Consider the following 21257-nt stretch of genomic DNA (forward strand, 5'->3'; position numbering starts at 1 on the left):
TTCTCTTCTATTTCAGTCACTCCTTTTCCACCTCATTACCCTCGTCGTTAGGACTTCTAGTTTGGATTGCATCTCATTCAATTGATTTTTAATTTCTGCCTGCTTAGATCTAAATTCTGCAGTCATGAAGTCTCTTAAGTCTTTTATCCTTTTTTCTAGAGCCACCAGTAGCTGTATAATAGTGCTTCCAAATTGGCTTTCTGACATGGAATTGTAATCCAGATTTTGTAACTCTGGAGGAGACAGGACTGTTTCTGATTCTTTCTTTTGAGGTGAGGTTTTCCTTCTAGTCATTTTGCTCAGTGCCGAATGGTCAAAAACAAATTGTATTGGGAAATGAAGAAAAACAGAGGAGAGAAAGAAGGAAAGAAAAGAGAAAAAGGAAAAGGAAAAAAGGAAGAAAAAAGAAAAAAGAGAAGAAAAAGAAACAAAGGGAGAAAGGGTGGGGGAAGCAAACAGAAATCAAAAAGCAAAAAATAAAAGTAAAAACATGGGGGAGTATCTTCTGATTCTGTATACTTTAAGTCCCTTGACTTCCCCTGGAACTTGTCCGTCTAGCTGGTCTTCTGGGGGAGGGGCCTGTTGTGCTGATTTTCAGGTGTTAGCACTTGGAGCTGCTCAGCCCCCTGCCTGGTGCAGGGCTCAGTGGGGGTTATTGTTTACCCCGCGAGGCCCCAGGAGGAACAACCACAGTGGCGGCGGCCAGCTCTGGAGCCCTGGATTCAGCTCCTGCAGTAACTACGGAGCTCTCCGTCTGCAGGGGTCTGGATGCTCTGGGGGTGGGGCCGCTGATCTGCTCAGCTCAGGGCAGGAGCGTCCTTGATGTCCTGGGCCCTCCTGGCCTCTGCCTGTCCCGGGGGGAGATCAGATCCTGGGCTGTGTCCCCCCACGCCCTCAGGTCCGGGGCCTGCGCTGTTGGTTTCACGCTCCCGGCCGCGCGCAGCCTCCTCTGCAGAGCCGCCACCTGAGCCCCTCTGAGCTGCTCCCGGGTCCAGCTGTGTGCGCGCTATAGCCCACTAGGGAGCTCAGCCGCGGGGTGTGGCGCCCTATCCCCGGGGCACAGGTGTCTGTTAGTGTCCCAGGGAGCCTGAGGGCATCCCCACCGTGTGGGGTCCTGCTCTAACTCCCTGCAACCACCTTTCCACCCGGGAAGATTAGTGAAGCAACTTCTTCTCTGGGACAGAGCTTTCCTGTCCTGGGGGCACTCACACCTGCCTTAGCCCGGCTCCTCACGGGGCCCCTCCGCATTAGATGCCTTTTGTTTCCTTATTTCTTTTGTCCCCCGTCTTCCTACCTTCCTACCTTGAAAATGTGAACTCTTCTCAGTGTAGCATTCCAGCTGTTCTCTCTTTAATCTCAAGATGAATTCATAGATTTTCAGGATGATTTGAAGGTTATCTAGGTAATTTGGTGGGGACAGGTGATTTGGGGACCCTTCTCTTCCTCAATCTTGTCCCTCTTCTGCAGATGGAGTTTTGAACATACTCACTAGAGATGTTTGTCAGAAGCTCGTGCAACACAAGTGGAGAAATGCAGGCTTGGAAGGTGTGTCTCCAGGTGCAGTAGAGCAGTATTCATGGAACCTCCTCACTTAGAATGCTGCTACATTCTCACACCAATAAGTATGCACCTAGTTGAGAGATGGCTTAACCCCTAACACTAACTCTAACCCTAATCCTAAACCCTAACCCCTCACCCTAACCTTAACTCCTAACCCTAACTGTACCCCTAACCCTAACCTTAACCTTAACTCTCACCCTAACACTAACCCTAAACCTAACCCTAACCATAAATCCTAACCCTAACTCTAACCCTAACCCCTAACCATAACACCTAACCCTAACCCCCTAAACCTAACCCTAATCCCTAATGGTAACCTAACCCCTAACCCTAACCCTATCCCTAACCACTAACCCTAGCTGTAACCCCTAACCCTAACCCTAACCCCTAGCCCTAACACTAACCCTAACACCTAACCCTAATCCAAACCTTAACCCTAACCCACCATAACCCTAACCCTAACACTAACCCAACACTAACCCTAACCCTAAACCCTAAACCTAACCCTATCCCTAACCCTCACCCTTAACTCTTACCCTCACCCTAACCCTAACCGTAACCCCTAACACTAACCCTAACACCTAACCCTAACCCTAACCGAAACACTAACCCCTAACACTAACCCTAACCCTATCCCTAACCCTAACCGAAATACTAACCCCTAATACTAACACTAACCCTATCCCCTAACGCTAACCCTAACCCTAACACTAAACCTCAAACACTAACACTAACCCTAACCCTAACACTAAACCTCAAACACTAACACTAACCCTAAATGTAATCCCTAACCCTAACCCTAAACCAAACCCTAACCCCTAACACTAAACCTAAATCTAACCGCTAACCCTAACACTAATGCCAAAACCTAACCATAACCTCTAACCCTAACCCCTAACCTTAAACCTAACACTAACCCTAACCCCTTAACATAATCCTAAAATCTAATGCTAACCATAACACCTAACCCTAACCCTAACCCTAAAAACCTAACCCTAACACTAACCCTCTAACACTAACGCTAACCCTCACACTAAACCCTAACCATAAACCACAAACTCTAACCCTAAACCCTAACCCTAACGTTATCCCAAACACCTAACCCTAACCCTAACCATAACACCTAACCCTAACACCTAACCCTAACCCCTAACACTAAGCCTAACAACCCTAGCAACAAACCCTAACCCCTAAACCCTAACCATTACGCTAACCCTAAACCTAACCCTAACACTAAACCCTTAACCCTAACCCTATCCCCCTAACCCTAACCCACTAACACTAACAACCCTAACCCTAACGCTAACAATAACAACCCTAACCCTAAACACCCTAACCCTAAAACTAACCCTAACACTAACCCTAAACCCTAACCCTAACGCTCACCCCTAACCCTTATGCTAACACAAAACCCTACACCTAACCCTAACCCCTAAACCTAACCACCTAACACTAACCCTACCCCTAACTCCTAACCCTAACCCTAACAACCCTAACCCTAAAACCCTAACAACCCAAACACTAACCCTTACCTTAACCCAAACCCTAACCCCTAGCCCTAACCCTAACCCCGAACCCTAACACTAAACCTCAAACACTAACCCTAACCCTAATCCCTAACCCTAACCCAACCCTAAATCCTAACACTAACCCTAAATCTAACCCCTAACCCTAACCCTAACACCCAAACTCTAACCCTAAACCCTAACCCTAACACTAACCCAAACACTAACCCTAACCTTAACCACTAATCCTAAACCTAACACCTAACCCTAACAACTAACCCTAACACCTAACACTAACCCTACCACCTAACCCTACCACTAACTCCTAACCCTAACTCTAACCCAACACTAACCCTAAACCCTAAACATAAACTAACGCTGAACCATATCCGTAACCCCTAACCCTAACCCTAACCCCTAACCTTAACCCTAACCCTAACCCCTAAATGCAACCCTAAACCCTAACCCTAACACCTAACCCTAACCATAACCCTAACACTAACCCTAACAAACCTAACCCTAACCCTAACCATAACCGTTTAAACCTAACACTAACCCTCTAACACTAGTCCTGTCCTAACCCTAAACACTAACCTAACCCGCAAACTCTAACCCTAAACCCTAACCATAACATTAACCAAATACCTAACACTAACCCTAACCCCTAACCCTAACCCCTAACCCTAACACCTAACCCTAACACCTAACACTGACCCTAACACCTAACCCTAACACCTACCCCTAACCTTAACCCTAACCTGTAACCTTAACCCTAACAGTTAACACTAACCCTAACAACTAACCTAATCCCTCACCCTAAACCTAACACCTAACCCTAACACCCTACCCTAACCCTAACCCAAACCCTAACCCCTAACACTAACCCTAAATCTAACCCCTAACCCTAACCCCTAAATGTACCCCTAAACCCTAAACCCTAACCTTAACCCTAACACCTAACACTAACCCTAACAACTAACCCTAACCCCAAACCCAAACCCTAACTCCTAACCCTAACTCTAACCCTAACCCCTTACCCTAAGACCTAACACTAACCCTAACCCCTAACCCTCTGCCTAACCACTAACCCTAGCCTTAATCCCTACCCCTACCCCTAAACCAAACCCCTATCCCTAACCCTAACACCTAAACCTAACTCTAAAACTAACCCTAATGCCTAACCCTAACCGTAATCCTAACCCTAATCCCTTAACCATAACCCTTATGCTAAGCCCTAAAACTAACCCTAACCCTAACGCTAACCCTAACCCCACCCTAAACCTACGCCAACCCCTACCGCTAACCCTAATGCTCACCCCTACCCTAATGATAACACTAACCCCTAAACCTAACCCTAACCTCCAAACCTAACCGCATAACCCTAATACCACCCATAACTCCTAACCCTAACCCTAAACCAACCCTAATCCTAAAACCTAACCCTAACCCTAAACCTAACCCCTATCATTAACCCTAACCCTAACACCTAAACCTAACCATAAAACTAACCCTAACCCCTAAACCTAACCATAAAACTAACCCTAACTCCTAACCTTAACTAACTCTAAACTTAACACTAACCCCTAAAACCAAACCCTTATGCTACCCCTAAACCTACCCCTAACCCCCTAAGCCTAACAACCCTAACCCTAACAACCCTAAGCCTAACCTTAACAACCCTACCCTAACCCTAACAACCCTAACCCTAAACACCCTAACCCTAACAACCCTAACCCTAACAAACCTAACCCTAACCCAAACACTAACCCCCTAACCCTAACCACCTTGACCCTAATCCTAACCCTAACCCCTAACCCTAACCCTAACACTAACCCTAACCCGGGACCCTAACCCCGAACCCTAACCCAAACCAGGTAAGCCTAACCCTAACCCCTAAGCTAAACCCTAATCCTAACCCCTAACACCTAACCCTAACTCCTAATCCTAACCCCTAACCCTAACCCCTAAACATAACCCCTAACCCTAACCCTAACACCTAACCCTAACCATAACACTAACCCCTAACCCTAACGCTAATCCCTAACCCTAACCCCTAACCCCATCCCTAACCATAACACTAACACTAATCCTAATGCAAATAAAAAAACAAACCCTAACCCTAACAACCTTAACCCTAACCCTAACTCCTAACGCTAAACCTAACCCTAAAACCTAACCCAAACCCTAAAACCCTAACCCTAACCCTAACCCTCTAACCCTAACCATAACCCCTAACCCTATCACTAACGCTAACCCAAACCCTAAACCCTAACCCTAACACCTAACCCCTAACCCTAAGCCAAACCCGAACCCTAAACCCTAACCCTAACACCTAACCCCTAACCCTAAGCCAAACCCGAACCCTAAACCCTAACCCTAACGCTAACCCCTAACCCTAAAACCTAACCCTAATCCCTAACCCTGACCCTAACCCTAACCCTAACAACCCAAACCTAACCCTTTCCCTAACCCTAACAACCCTAAGCCCAACCCTAAAAAATCTAACCCTAACAACCTAACCATTACCCTAACAACTTAACCCTAACCCTAACCACAATACCCCTAACCCTAACAACCCTACCCATAACCTTAACCGTAACCCCTAACCCTAACCCATAACCCCTTACCCTAACCCTAAACCCTAACCCTCTAACCCTAACCCCTAACTCTAACCCTATCACTAACGCTAACCTCTAACCCTAACCCTAATCCCTAACCCCTAACCTAACCCTAACCACTTACCCTAACTCCTAACCTTAACTCTCGAACCTAACCGTAACGCTACCCAACTAACCCCTTACCCTCACTGTATAGCCCTAACCCTAGCCTTAACCCCAACCCTAACTCTAATCTAACCCCTAACTCTAAACCCTAACTCTAAACCCTAATCATAACCCCTAACCTCTATCCCAACCCTTGCCTTAACCCTAATCCCTAAAATCCAACACTGAACACTAACCCATGTTTTAATCGTAACCCCTTAACCCTATACCCTAACCCTAAACACTAGCCTAACGCCTCGTTACCCTCTATCCCTAAACCGAACCGCTAACCTTTAGTATTATGTCTAATTTTTTTCCTTAACAATAACCCCTAACCGCTAACCCTAATCCTTCCTCTACGCCTTACCTCTAACCCTTAACCCTCACTCTAACTCTAATCCCTATCCCCATTCCTTTCCTCCAATCGTAAACGTACCCCTAATATCTAATCCCTTCTCTAACCCCTAATTCCTAAACCCTAACCCTAATGTTATTCCGTAACCCTAGCCCCTAACCGCAGCTCCTAACCCTAGTTTATCATCCTAACTCTAACCCTATCCTTAACCTTTATTCCTAACTCCTACCCTAACACCTAACGTCTAATCCCACCCTGAGCCTCTCCTTGCCCGACGCCCCCCACACCATGTCCGAACCTGCCCTCCGGGACACCGCGCACCTCGTTCTCTCCCGCACCCCGTGCCCCCCGCGTCCACCGCCCCTCCCCTTTGCTCCGGACTCCCCCGCCCTCGCGACCTCCCGCCCTCCCGCCCTCCGCGGACTCCCGCCCTCCGCTGACGCCCCGCGCTCCGCGGACTCCCCGCAGACCCACCAGCCCTCTGGCCGACACCGCCGACCCAACCCGGGTGGAGAGCGCGGTCACCTGCGGAGTTGCCCCCGGCACCGCGCTAGCCACCCGCGCCCCGAGGGGTCCTTCAGGCTTTGCTCGGGCAGCCCTCCTCCGGGTCCTTGCGCCGTTGCGTGGCAGCTGCGAGGACGCTGACCGAGCCGGAAGCGGCGGCCTGGCCGCGTGAGCCGCGGCTGCCTGCGGGGTCCGAGGTGGACGGGGACGGGGACGGGGATGGCCGGGGGCCGGGCGGGGGAATGGCCACCCGGCGGCCAACCTGCGGCGTCCGGGTCTTCCCTTGTTTCCCCAGGCGGCCGACCCAGCGTTGGGATCCGCCGGCCCTGGGCCCGGGGCGGGAGAAGGACGGGCCGTGGAGTCCACGCTGCCGTGTGAGGGCGACGGCGGCCCAGCCTGACCCGCAAGGTTGGTTCCCTGATGTGCGAAGCGCCCCGGGAATGCTGGTTGAACGGCAGAGAGCTTGCACAGCGGATGGCGCGGACGGCGCCACCGTGGCAGGTCCCCGAGCTTGCAGTGGTGGCTCTGGGCCCGGCCTTGGGACAGATTAGCCCGCTCCGGGGAGGAGGCGGAAGGGGCAGCCCCTCACCGTGCTCCGCAAGCACCTGCCCCTCCCCGGGGCTCCTCCTGAGGCCGAGGGTAGCGAAGGCACAGCAGTGTTGCAGCCAGCGAGCAGTGGCTTGTGCTGGCAGTTTCCACGTCGGGCGGGCAACGGCCCATCACCGCTCTTTCCGCAGTAGCCTCTGCGCGCCTCGTGTCTCCTTTCCTCCGAAGCCAGCACAAGGTCTGCTCATGGCGAAAGCTCAGCAGCAGCCTGAAGGCGGCATTTCTCTGTGCCTGATTAGCTCAGAGTCTGGGCTATTGCACATTCTTACTATAGTTTGAAAAGTTATACTTGGCAGTGAAGAGAGATCAGACCTAGAGATCTCAGCAGGTGTGGGCACCAGATGGCTTGCTGGTGTCTTGTACAGACGAAGAATGTAAAGATTGATGTTTAGGGTGGGCAGGAATTAAGTATTTTTTCATGTTATTTGTCTCTTGTAGCAGAATCGATTAGTTCAAATCTGGTAGGAATTGCCTAACTGAGCCCACTGCCAAGGGAAGCAGTGTCAGTAAAGGTACAGATTTGGCATCATCGCTATTTAGGAGATACTGGAAACTAGTAGAGATTAAAATGACTCTAGAGAATACCCACATGGAGAGAGAAAGAGGCAGCCAGTGATGGCAGCAGGGAGGAAAGTCAAGGGGAGGTGGAGGTGTGAGGTAGGTGATCAGGAATGCATATAAGATGTCTTTGGCTGTGGAGTCTGTTCAGTGAGGAAAGCTCAGGCCTACAGAGTGCTGTCTCTGTCTCACATTGATTGTGTGACATGGGGACTACTTCTTGTCCTGTTCTACCAGTGAGAAAGCTTGCCCATGTACAGCTTGTAAAGTACTGTCTTTCCACGTGGGAATGGGAGGTGTGGCCCTGAACGTAGCTGCTTTAAGGAGATGACACGGTAAACCACCCGAAGAGGATTTGAGTGGGGACAAGATTACAGCCCCACAGTCCAGCAAGTGGCTACCAGGCTGGTGGTGAATAGAGAAGGATGTAAGTGTGTCCTCAGGCCTTTCTTTCATCAGCTCCTTCTTTCTCCTGTTCAGGAAGAGGAAAAAATAGATTTGGTTGAGGAGATTTCTCAACTCTTTAACAACAGCCTCTTCTTGATTTTCCCAGACGGGGACAATACCCAACACGCACACAACTACCCCAGGCTCAGCAGGCAGGAGCCAATGGCCAGCGACAGAGCCAAACCCTGTGAGCTCGACCAAGAGAAATACGATGCTGATGACAACGTGAAGATCATCTGCCTAGGGGACAGCGCTGTGGGCAAGTCCAAGTATGTTGGGAGCTGAGGGAAGAAAGACTAGGCCCAGAGCAGGTTGGGGTGGCACAGAGGAGCATGGCTTCTATAGGGGGTGATAAGGGAGCCTTCTTGGCTGGAGCTCAGGTATATGGGGGGGAGGGGGGACAAAGGGGATCACAGCAGCAGCCGTGTGTGTTGGGGGAGGGGGCAGCCAGTCACAAGGACTGAGTACATAGAACTTTTCCCTGAGTCCTGGAAGCAGATATTGGCCCAGTTACCCTGGAGACTACTGAAGCAGTCCAGGGTGAGGTGGTGAGAGCTGGGGGGCCGAGAGTCTGTGAGTGGGAATGGAGACTGGTGACTGATTGATTAGAGGTGGTGCAGATGCCCTCTCGGAGGAGCTCTCCAAAATGAAGCAGAGTGGAAGGAAATGAGGACTGACTGGTCAGCTGGTGCATAGTCTGACTCTTAACCGACTCCAGTGCCCATGTACCCAGTCAGGGACTTCCCAGCTGAGGAGCTGAAGGCAGGCTCTGAGTGCTGGCGGATCCCACATGTCCCCTCTGACTTCTCAGCAGGAGGGTAGACCAGACATCCGCTCAAGTCCTGTGTCCTAGCTGCTCCAGATCCACCTTGTCTTCCAGCTTCTTTGTTCATTTAATTACCCTTGGATTCCAGGGGCTTTGCTGGATTCTAAGCCATCCTCAGGAATTCACATTCTCTCCACCCCACTCCATACGCAAATGCTGCAGGTCTAGTTCAGCGTGTTAAAATTGCTTTGACCATCCTCTGCAACATGTCTGTACAATGAAATGAGGGTGAGTGTTGTCGTTTGAGGAGACTGCACAGTAAATAACACTGCCTGTTTCCCAGCAAACAGGGAGCAGGAACGGCAGGTAGGTGGAGAGCAAGCTGGCAGCTTCCTTAGCAGAGGGGAGCTTTGGAGAGCCTGGCTTGTGGTGAGGCTCACGGTGGCCTGCCTGCTCAGCAGCACTGCCCAACCCCAAGTTCTGGTGCTGGTTTCTTACCAGCCTCGCTTAGGACAACAACGAAAAATGGCCTTTCCTGACCTGCTCCTTAAGAGAGGTTAGCTCCAGATATGGTTTGCACCCTGACTCAGCCACTTAAGCTCCTGGCCTCCCGTTGTGTGGGTGGGGTGGAAGGGTAGCAAGGGTTACTTCACAGTGTTTTCTAAGTGACCCCAAGGTGTGTCTTCATTGGGTCCTAGTTTTATCTTCCTGTCAGCCACTAGTTTGACCTGATAAAGAAAATTAATAAATACAAATCTTTGTTCAAAAACAGAATGGTTAACTTTAGATGCATTGCCTTTTTTGGGTGATGGCTTTTAGGATGTCATTTTCCCCTTGATCACTGTCCTCTGTTGTGCAAAAGAGGGCAAAGATGCACACTGTGCTAGGGCCGTGTATGGCATAAGCACAAATTGGAGTTGAGTAGGAGAGATTAATAAGCGGGGGATACACAGCCTGCCTGGTCCCATGCCTCCTTATCCCCAAGAGCCAGGAGAAGATGCGCTGGATGCCTTGTGAAAGGGGCTCCCAGAGAGGGCTCTGGCACCTGTGACACTTCACATGCTTCTGAGACAAGAGGATAGAGAGACCATCACTCTTTCACTGCCCACTCTGATGAGATGAGTCTCTCGGACTCTGCTTTCCTCCTCCACTTCATAAGCACATGACCTCCCAAGGCAGGGTCTAAGCATAGCTCTGTTTCAGGGCCTCTGAATCTCTGGCAGCAGTACTTTCACTGGGTGATGTTCCTACTTCCATCTGTTATTTCTTTTTTTGTTTTAAGATTTTATTTATTTATTATTTATTCATGAGACAGAGAGAGAGGCAGAGACATAGGCAGAGAGAGAACCAGGCTCCATGCAGGGAGTCCGATGTGGGACTTGATCCCGGGACTCCAGGATCACGCCCTGGGCCGAAGGCAGATGCTCAACTGCTGAGCCACCCAGGCGTCCCCCATCTGTTATTTCTTTATAATATGGATGCTGTTTCTTGTTCATTGTAAATAGAATCTATCACCCTTGTACGAGGGAAGCTATAGTTTAAACCAGAGAAGTATAAAATCATGGCTAGAATGTATTCAATTTATAGAGGGATAAGGAGTGGTCCTTAACAGTTGTAGTCTAAAGAGAATGTTTAGGGCAGCCCTGTTTGTGACAGTGACAGTTGAGCAAAAATTTGAAGAAGGCAAGGGAAGAAGCCATGCATGAAGAGGAGCATTTCAGCTAGAGGAACTGGCTAGTGGCTAGAACAGAGAGGGAGCAGCAGGAAGGCAATGTGAGAGGAGAGAGCAAAAGGGAGGGTTGGGCTGGGGATCTGAGGAGGCTTTGAACTGAAAAAATGGGAAAACATGAGATGGTTCGAGCAGAGGAGTGACCAAGTCTGAATAATTTTTTAACTGGATGACTGACCAAGTTCAGAATAGGTGTTTCTCTCAATCATCAATAGATCAAGCAGGGAAAGAAAGTAGTAAGCAAACATTATGACAGCACATTTATCAAGGTTGACTATTCAGAGAGAGATAGATTATATTTAAGACGTTCTATAATGATGACTAATTTTGTAGAGCACCTTTCCACTTATTGGCACTTGTTGTTGCTTATTGGCCATTGGAACTCCTCTTTTGTGAGATGGGTGTTTAAATCAGTTGCCTATTTTTACTGAATTATCTTTTTATGGTTGACTTGTAGGAATATCTTCAGACGTTCTGAACCTTCTTCCAGTCTGTGGCTTTTCACTCCATTACTGGTGTATTTTGATGAACGGAAACATTTAATTTTAATAAATTAAATTGTTAAAAAATTAAAAATGTTGAGCTTTATTGAGATGTAATTGATATTTGAGATTGTTAAGGTGTATGCCATGATTTAACATACCTACATACGTGCAAAATGATTGCCACAGTAAGATTTGTTAACACATCCATCACTTCACGTAGTTATCTTTTTTTGTGTGTGGGTGTGTGACAAACACTGAAGATTTAATCTCTTAGCAGCTTTCAAGGACATGATGCAGTGTTGTTAACTGTAGTCAGTGTGCTGTGCATTAGGTCCTCAGAACTTATCCATCTTATAAGTTTATAGCCTTTGACCAACACCTCCCATGTCTCTGTGCCATGGAATATTATTCAGCCTTTTAAAAAGAAGGAAATCTTGCCATTTGTGACAAGATGGATCTTGAGGGTATTATTTTAAGTGAAATGAGTCAGAAAAAGAGAAATACTGAATGATCTTACATATACATGGAATCTTAAAAAAAAAAAAAAAGAAGAAGGAGAAGAAGAAGAAGAGAAAGGAGGAGGAGGAGGAAAGATGTAAGTTCATAGATACAACAGGTGGGTGGCTGCCAGAGGTGCCGGCAGGGTTGGGAGTGAAGGGGGTCAAAAGGAACAAACTTCCAGTTTAAATAAGTAAGTTGTAGGAATGTAATGTGTGACCTGGTGACTATAGTTAATAGCAATATTAACTGTCCTGCATATCTGAAAGTTGCTAAGAGAGTAATCTGGAAGTTCTCATCACAAGAAAAAAAAAATTCTATAGCTATGTTTGGTGATGGCTGTTAACTAGGCTTATTTTGGTGATCATTTTTGGTGAATGATGTAAGATAGAGATCCAGTTTCATTCTTTTGTACATGGATTTCTATTTTTCTTAACACCATTTATTGAAGAGATCATCCTTTCTCCATTGTGTATTCTCGGTTTATTTCTGGTCAAATATTTGACCATATATGCTTGGGTTTATTTGTGGGCTCTCTGTTCTGTTCCATTGGTCTAAGTATCTGATCTTATGGGATTATCATGAAGATTTGATCTTATATTCTAAAAGTTTTATAGTTTCAGCTCTTAAGTTTAGGTCTTTGATTCATTTTGAGTTAACTTTTGTATATGGTGTGAGGGAAGGGATCCACCTTCATTCTTTGGCGTGGGAATGTCCACTTTTCATAACATCATTTAAGAGACTCTTCCTTTCCCATTGAATGGTCTTTGGCACCCTTGTCAGAAATCATTTGACCATATGTGAGGGTTTCGTTCTGAGCTCTCTATTCAATTGGTTTGTATGTCCATATTTATGCCAGTACCACACTGTTGAGTATTGTAGCTTTGTATGAAGTCTTGACCTCAGGGAAGTGTGATTTCCTCAATTTTGTTACTCTCTCACAAGATTGTTCTGGCTACTTAGGATCCCTTGAAATTCCATATGAATTGAGATGCCTGGGAGGCTTAGCGGTTGGGCCCCTGCCTTCCACCCAGGGCATGATCCTGGAGTCCCTCGATTGAATCTCACGTTGGACTCCCTGCATGGAGCCTGCTTCTCTGTCTGCCTGTGTCTCTGCCTCTCATAAATAAATAAACTCTTTTTTAAAAATCCCATATGAATTTTGAGATGTGTTATTTCTGCAAAAATGTCTTTGGGACTTGAATAAGGATTAGGTTGAGTCTGTGGACAGCTGTCTGGCTTGTGGAGGCTTTTCCCCCTGGATGATCATGGTGCTGCCTAAGGCTGGGTTTCCTCTCTGGCCTCCAGGAGCCCAATCCATAAAGGGGCTGGGAACTTTGCTTTGGGCAAGTTTATCTATCTAACAACAGTAAGCCTTCTAATCCATAAGGACTGATGTTTTTCCATTTATTTAGGTCTTGTTTGATTTCTTTCCACAGGGTTTTATAGTTCTAGTGTACAAGTATTATGTCTCATTGGTTAAATTTCCTTTCCATATTGCTCATTGCCAGTGTATAGAAATACAACTTATTTTTGTGTGTGGATTTTATATCTTCCAACTTTGTTGAATTCATTAGCTCTATTACTTTCTTTGTGGACTCTTTAGAGTTTTCTATAAAATTATCTATGAAGAAAAATAATTTTACTTCCATCTTTCGGATGCCTTTTATTTAATTTTCTTGCATATGTGCTGGTGTTAGGACTCAGGAAGAGGGTTGGAGGGCAGTTCCCAAAGGGAAATTCTGGCTGTGGAGTGACATAGGGGGTGGGTGCAGTTGGCCCTAGGTTGTTAGCCTGGACAGGTTGATGCTGTGGCGCAAGGAGCAGGGAGGTTGGAAGATGTACCTGACCACCTTACGCACTGTCCTTACAGACTTATGGAGAGGTTTCTCATGGATGGATTGTATCCTTCACGGTTTGTTCCTCGTTCCTGTGCCCTTTCTCCGTTGTGCCAGCTCAGCCTCACTGTTTACCCCTTTGCTCCAGTGGTCCAGGGAGGAGAGATAGGTGAGTGAATGCACAGGTTTCATGCATACTTGCTCCTTACCAGCTGGCAGCACGCATAACTGATGCTGTGTATTCGGAGCTTACTCATATTTGCATTTGCTTTATATTAGGAACACAGTAGGTCGGCTACCAGCACTTGATCACATGCCTGGATTCAAACTCCACCTCCTCCTTCTTGGTAGCTCTGGCCTTGGGCAAGCCATTTAACCTCTCTGACCTCAAAACTTGGGCTAATATCTTAAAATTCTCTGATATGAATGAACTTCGTAAATTAGGAGCTGCTCCCTCCTCCCATGGATTGTCCACATTGTCTAGGTTTGGAGTGAGGCACTCCCTGGCAACCAGGATGGATTTAAAAGGCTTCCCAGGTGAATCTACTGGGAACTATGGCAGAAGAGAGCCCTGGAGGGGCCCCACTCCCTGCCCTGGGCCCTGGACCCTGGCCCCCAGCCCCCCAAGGTGGAATCTGAGTGTATCTTGCTTCACCTCATACCAAGTGTTCTTTTGCCCTCGCCTGCCTGTATCCTCCCAGCTTGCTGATGAAACCACCCTGTGCTCTGCAGCTTCAGGAAGTCTCGTTCCCCAGGCTCTTTGTCAGGGTTTCACACAGGCAGTTCATAAACAGTCTGTCAGCTGTCTGGCTTGTGGAGGCTTTTCCCCCTGGATGATCATGGTGCTGCCTAAGGCTGGGTTTCCTCTCTGGCCTCCAGGAGCCCAATCCATAAAGGGGCTGGGGCACCCATGGTTGCATTTTCCAACAACATGCTGTTTATGATGGCTTCTCTGTAAAGTTCCATTCCATGTTGTCCCTGTTACTTAGAGGGCCAGGACACACCCCCAGCTTTTCCTGCCCCTTGCCTTTCCACAGAGTTTGTGCCAGTGATACTTAAATCTGATCCTCTGCCTGCAACATTCATTCAATTTATAAAGAACTCCAGAAAGAAAAAGAAGAGGGCCAGTTTCATCACACCAGTGCCCTCCCCCACCAAGTACCTTCCATGCCTTCCTTTTTGTTCATCTCTATTCCTTAATGTGAATGCAGTCGGCCACAGCAGCTGTCCACATACGCCCTGACCCTGTATAAGCACACGGCCATGGTGGACGGCAAGACCATCCTTGTAGGTGAGCAGCACATGGCTGGGCCATGGACTTTCAAGGGGAAGGGGTGGGGAGGGTAGAGAAGTCTGTGGGAGAGAGTCAGACAGGGAGGAAATGAAACCCCCAGTGGAGAGGAGGGTTGATAGGGAGGACCCTGAGAGCCCAGAGGCCAGGGAGGGGCGAGGAGGCACACAGGCCTCAGTTCCAGCTCTCTGACCTGGTATTCTAATATAGCCAGTGTAAAGAAATAACAACTGTAGTCTGAGTATTATCTTCCACAAAAGGTTTTGACTTTGTATGACACTACCACCTCCTGCTTGGCTAGGCCATGCATCCTGCCTGGCTGTGCCTATCTATCATCTGTGGTCCACACTCGTGGGAAGTCAGCCTAGTTTCGACCTTGGAGGGCCTTGCATCTTGTTCGGCAGGGGCGGGGAAACCTACCTTCTCCCTTTTGGGACTTCCTGTCTACACTCTCCCTCCTCCTGGCCTGGCTATATGTTTCCCTCTTTTCCCTCTTACCCACCCCCAGGCACACAGGCATACACAGACCTCCCATGGCACACCCAGGTGCATTGTGTCCTGAAGACACATATATGTGAGCTGTATGGTCTTGTTCCTCCGTGTCTTCCCCCACATGTTGTGTTTCGCACAGAGGTCAGCACAGAGAAAATCAGGGTGTCTGGGTCTCTCTGCCCTCCAACCCCATCAGACAGAGTTGTGTTTATGTTGCAGACTTTTGGGACACAGCAGGCCAAGAGCGGTTCCAGAGCATGCATGCCTCCTACTACTACAAGGCCCATGCCTGCATCATGGTATGAAACCAGCTGGGCAGTGATCAAAGGCTCTGGGCAAGCTTGACGGGTCACCCAGCAGTGCTGAGCCCTCACCGAGGCTGGGTACTAGGAGAGAGGGCATCAGGGAAGTCTGGGGTGGTTTCTCAGTGAGAACATGCCCAAGTGAGCTTCTCTTCAAGTGGAGCTGGATGAGGAACCCTCATCCAGGGGGTGAAGCACATCCAGGGCCTCAGCATCAGGCATGGCATCTAAGAGGTAAATATAGTCCTTCCCTGATGGAGCCACCTACCCAGATAGGCTCCCAAGGCCCCCTCGACTGTCACCTGATGCTGCTCCCAAACCAGCCCTTCTCCTCTGTGCTGTCTAGAACACAGTCTTTAGGGGTTCCCCATAGCTACAGGGTCAGAAGTGTCATAACAATACCCGAGGAAGAAGCAGAGAAGCACAGGAGGGCTGTGCAAGCCTATGTCCTGAGGGCCTCCTGCCCAGAGCCCTGGCTCCATTCACAGACTCCACTAATCCCTAACATAAAATCTCTTGAAATTTTCCAAATTGTAATATTGGTACCTATAAGAGGACAGAACGAGAAGCTGACTGGGTAGGGCACATGGCGGCAGTGCAGGGCAGTGCCTCATCTGGAGGCTCACTTAGGCAACTGTCTCTGACCCTGGAGAACCAGGGAGAGCCGGCCATGTTTGTCTCAGTTCTGCACTGGCATTTGGAGCAATGAGCTTACCTCCATTCTCCCTCCAAGGCAGGAGGGAGTAACTTCTCCATTGGCTCCATTGGGACACTCTTCTGAGGGTCCAAATGACACCTGGGGGTGTCTGTCCTGCCAGCATTCCTACATGCCTGTATGTGCAGCTGTCTGCTGCATGGGGCCTGGCAGGTAGAAAGTGCTCACCACTTGACGGGATGAGCACTGGGTGTTATTCTGTATGTTGGTAAATTGAACACCAATAAAAATTAATTTATTAAAAAAAAAAAAAAGAAAGAAAGAAAGAAAGTGCTCACCTTGTGGTGACCTTAGGGGATCTGATAGTCCCAGAGGGAGTTGGGACTGTTGTCCCACTGTCCACTTTGAAACCCTAATGGGGATGCTCCTCATCCCAGCCAGCACTTCTTCAGCTCTCAAAACAAACAGAAGTAGCTCAGGAAATCAGACCTGCATGAAAGACCAGGTGACTGATGATGATCATAGGAGGCAGCCTGATGTAAAGCAGATTCCAGAAGATTCATTACAAGTGTGCTTTATAGGGAATTCAAGACAACATGGTCATTTGTTGAAATGGGGCCTGGGTGTACCTTGGAAGAGCCTCCTAGGTGGACCTCCTGCTGCCTCAGCCGTGACAGCTGCTAACCCAAACCCAGGGCAAGCCCCTGGTGCTGGGTGAGGTCCATTTGCTCCCATGAAGGACTGGGTGGTTCAGAAGGAAAAGCAGCCACTCTAACAGGTTACAGGGCTGTCCACTATGATCCACTGTTGTGCTGGGCAGATTGGGCCTGTGATGTGAGCCCATCCCAGAGGATGGCTTAGAAGCAGGAGGCTGGCTTTTAAGGAGCTCCCACCAGGGGTTTGAAGGACTCCATCCTTGCAGCAGTAATTCCAGGCATCTCAGGACTTCTGGCCTCCCCTGCCCTTAGAGCGAGTCTGTAGTGCTCATGCTTATGGCTAATATTTCAAAGCAGATAAAAACTATAAATCATAAAATGTTAATCAACTTATAAGCTACAAGATAATAAAAGATAGTCTTTCCAACTCCGGCCACTGTAGTAAGAGGAGCTGCTACCATGTCCACCCTCCTGCAGTGGATGGTCGTGCAGAACTGCTCCAGCTTCCTGATCAAGAGGATGAAGCAGACGTCCAGCACTGAGCCTTAGTATCCTGAGGGCTCGCAGCTCCTTCCCTTCAAGGGTCCAGTTCGCCTCAAGACTGCGGCGTGGAGCTGGCACCCGAAGACAAGGTGTAATGGTGCTCCGGAGGTGGAGATCCAGCCGGTGACAACTCGCCACCTCCTGCGTGCAGACCACTTTCTGCAGCACCGGGCAGATGTGCAAGAACAAGCATCGCCCAGATGTGTGCACCTTGGCCACTCGCAGGGCCAGCGCCATCCTGCGTAGCTAGGATCCCCTGCTGGGGAAGAGGAAGCCACCCGCCCAACTCCAAAGCAATAAAGATGTCAACCACCTCAAAATAAGAATAATAGATTAAAATTACTTTTAAAAGGTTTAAAATACAAAATGAACAACAGATTAAACAAAAGTTTAAAATTAAAAGCACATTGATGGTGGGTGCCTGGGTGGCTCAGTCAGTTGATTGCAGCTCAGGTCATGCTCTCAGGTGGTCAGATGGATCCCCACATCGGGCTGTTCTCAGTGTGGAGTCTGCAGGAGTTTCTCCCTCTCCTCGTCCCCCCTGCTTGCAGTGTGTCTCAGATGAATAAGTAAAATCTTTAAAAAATAAAAAAAAGGTACACCAATAGTAACTACATAGAAACTTTAGAAGCACTTGAAATTATAACAGCAATTTTTTAAAGATTGATTGATTGATTGATTTTAGAGCATGTGCATGCAAGATAGGGGAAGGGCAGAGGGAGAGGAGGGAGACTCTCAGGCAGACTCTACACTGTGCATGGGGCCCGGTGCAAGGCTTGTCCTCACAACCTGCAGATCGTGACCTGAGCCAAAACCAAGAGTTGGTTGCTCAACCAACTGACTAAGCCACCTCGGGGACCCACAAAGTAATTTTAAGACACAGTTTAAGCAATAATAGGCTAAGAAAAAAATTACAATTTGTAACAGACTATATTGATTAGTACTATGATACATCTCGATTAAAATAGGTACACAGGGGCACATGGGTAGCTCAGTCTGTGAAGTGTCTGCTTTCAGCTCAGGTCATGATCCCAGGGCCCGGGATTGAGTCTCACATCAGGTTCCCTGCTTTGTGAGGAGTCTGCTCCTCCCTCTGTCCCCTCCCCCCAATCATGCTCTCTCTCTTGCTCGCTCTCAAATAAATTCTTTAAAAAAAAATAGGTACACAGGATTAGGTGGCAAAATAAAACAAGTAAACTTTAAAAACCACTTTTGGGTCTGGAGGTTCTGGGGGCTTCCCTGAGAAGGGCAGCCCCAAAGCCGCCCAGCTGCTTGTGTGTGTGTCAGGTGTGGGTGGTATGCAGACCCTGACACACCTAAGCTGTTTTCCTTCCTCTGTTCGTTGCAGGTGTTTGATGTGCAGAGGAAGGTAACCTACAAGAACCTGAGCACCTGGTATACAGAGCTTCGGGAGTTCAGGCCAGAGATCCCATGCATCCTGGTGGCCAATAAAATTGATGGTGGGGTCATCCCTGCATCTGGGTGTCCACAATCCATGGGGGACCCACCACCACATGTTTATTCCTCTATTCCTGGGACAGTAAACCTTCAATGATCTGTCCTTCCCCCCAAATTACAGCCCTTATTTGCTTGCCATCAGTCTCTTTCCAGTAAAGATGCCAACTGAGCCAATCTTCCCTCTTCCCAAGACACAGTTCCCTGTTCCATGAACTCTTCCTAGGACATGTCCCCTGATTGTCCCTGTCTGTCCAACTTTCTGGAATTGTCTCTAGTGACCCACTCTGCAAAACCCTCTCCCTTTCCCTTGATGACAGGCCAGTGTCCTCCCTTCTCTCTACAGCAGACATAAAGATGACCCAAAAGAGCTTCAGTTTTGCCAGGAAGTTCTCCCTCCCCCTGTACTTTGTCTCAGCTGCTGATGGTACCAATGTTGTGAAGGTAATGGTGGACTGCAGAGCTTAGGGAAGGCCAAGTGGTCAAGGGATCAGGGAAGCTACTAAGAGGAGGGCTGGCTGCAGGGACAGTGGGGAGGACAGGCATTGCTGCAGGGGCTGTGAGTTGGCAAGCCAGAGCCAGGGGTGATAGGAAAGGATCATTGTTCTGACAGTAGGGGAGGTGATGGGCCTGGGCTTGGTGAGAGAAAGTACATTTATTGGGAGAAGGTGAATTGAGGGGTGACCTTGCTGACTTTAGGGGTGGAGTGTTGTGTGGACACAGGACCAGAACAGGGCACAGGGACCCACAGCCGTGTCTTCTCCCCGCCACCTCACCCTATCCCCAGCTCTTCAATGACGCGATTCGATTAGCTGTGTCTTACAAACACAACTCCCGGGACTTCATGGACGAGGTTTTGCAGGAGCTTGAGGTAGGTCAGGCCGAAATGTTGGGTGGGCTAAAGAAGACAGCCTCTCTGCAGAGGGATGTGGAACGTAAGCCAGTAGGCGGCACATGCTCGTTGTGTCTGCGCCCCTGGAAGTGCCAGAGCCACGCTGGGCAGATTCAGGGCCAGGCCTCACCCACAGCCTTGTCCACAGAACTTTGATTTGGAGCAGAAGGAGGAGGATGCACCAGACCAAGAGCAGCGTGGCAGCACGGAGAGCCCCTCCCCTTCCTGAGTCAGAGAAGGAAGCCTCTATGCATGGACTTTGGGGAGGGGGGTATCCTTCAGAATACCCTCCACTCAGCCACCCTCTAGCTATGAACAGAAGCACTGTTGCAGGCCATCCTCCTCACCGTCTCCCTCCCCCACTGCCCTGGCCCAGGATTCCTGTCCTTTCCACAGCTGACCCTCCCCTGCGCCCAGGGATGGGGGTGCGGGGAGTCTGCAGCAGCAAGCACCCTCGACAGGTGTGAGAGATCCTGAGAGCAGCAAACCCTGAAGCAAAATTAGGGATCAGTAGCCTAAGCCTCCCCAGGCTGCACAGAGGCAGGGAAGAGCTTTGTGTGTCTCAAATAAAAGGAAATGGAGGTGTGTTTTCTCTCCCAGAACTGACCTCAGGGCTTATTCATTGCCTTTCCACCAAGGGAATGATTTCTAATCCCTGATGGCCCCTATTCCCACCCATACAGATTTGTGGGGCATCCATTCTTTTTCCTCTTTAGTCTCCCAACCAACTTTTTTTTAGAAATGGTTTTGATCCCCCAACCTTTTCAGGAGCTTTTCTGGGCACCCGTGTCTCACTGGCCCACTGAGGCCCAGTTTGGACAGGTTTGCTGGTACAGCCCAGGGAAACAGGTAACAAGTCCTGCCACCCTTGCCAGTACCACGGAGCACACCCATCTAGATTGTAAGAAGAACTTCCCTTTAAAGCTCCGACATCAGCAGATGATACTTTCCTGCCTTTTTTTTTAGGACTGTGGTGGGTACTGCCTCATGGGGCAAGGGGAAGGGCTGCCCTATTGCCTTTCCCACTTCTCTCCAACACGTGTTCACTAGTGTGTATGATCATCTTGTGCATCATCATTTCTGTTGTTTTCATTTTTATAGTAAAGTTTGAATTAACATAAACCTTGCATGTTTGTGCATGCTTATGGGTCTGGATCTCACTGAGCAAAAATCCACAAAAAAACTTGTGACCATCAGTTAGATGAATGAGGGAGGCAAGGGCAACTGGGTCAGTTCTGCTGTAATAGAAATCATTGCAATGGAATTTTGCTTTTTTTTAAGATTTTATTTATTAGAAAGATAGCATAAACGGGGAAAGGCAAAGGGAGAAACAGACTCTCCACTGAGTAGGGAGTCTG

At 48.6% G+C, this 21257-nt stretch overlaps 1 protein-coding gene across 6 annotated transcripts; it reads left to right on the top strand.

Moving 5' to 3' along the window:
* The first annotated feature begins 6802 nt into the window (after nucleotides 1–6802).
* RABL2B (RAB, member of RAS oncogene family like 2B) lies at nucleotides 6803–21021 on the top strand. Of its 6 annotated transcripts, none has more exons than XM_055328710.1 (10): nucleotides 6803–6883; nucleotides 6982–7094; nucleotides 8404–8566; nucleotides 13649–13678; nucleotides 14825–14904; nucleotides 15616–15695; nucleotides 18901–19012; nucleotides 19354–19451; nucleotides 19795–19878; nucleotides 20048–21021. In XM_055328710.1, exons 3-10 carry the CDS (start codon nucleotides 8460–8462, stop codon nucleotides 20126–20128), a joined length of 672 nt encoding a protein of 223 aa, XP_055184685.1. In that variant the 5' UTR covers nucleotides 6803–6883; nucleotides 6982–7094; nucleotides 8404–8459; the 3' UTR covers nucleotides 20129–21021. The 6 variants fall into 6 exon arrangements, with proteins under 6 accessions (XP_055184685.1, XP_055184686.1, XP_055184683.1 ...); XM_055328711.1 differs by having other exon boundaries at nucleotides 6827–6876; XM_055328708.1 differs by lacking the exon at nucleotides 6803–6883 and having other exon boundaries at nucleotides 6910–7094.
* Nucleotides 21022–21257: the final 236 nt, after the last annotated feature.

Source organism: Nyctereutes procyonoides, unplaced genomic scaffold, assembly GCF_905146905.1.
Source record: "Nyctereutes procyonoides isolate TBG_1078 unplaced genomic scaffold, NYPRO_anot_genome, whole genome shotgun sequence".
Lineage (NCBI taxonomy): Eukaryota > Metazoa > Chordata > Mammalia > Carnivora > Canidae > Nyctereutes > Nyctereutes procyonoides.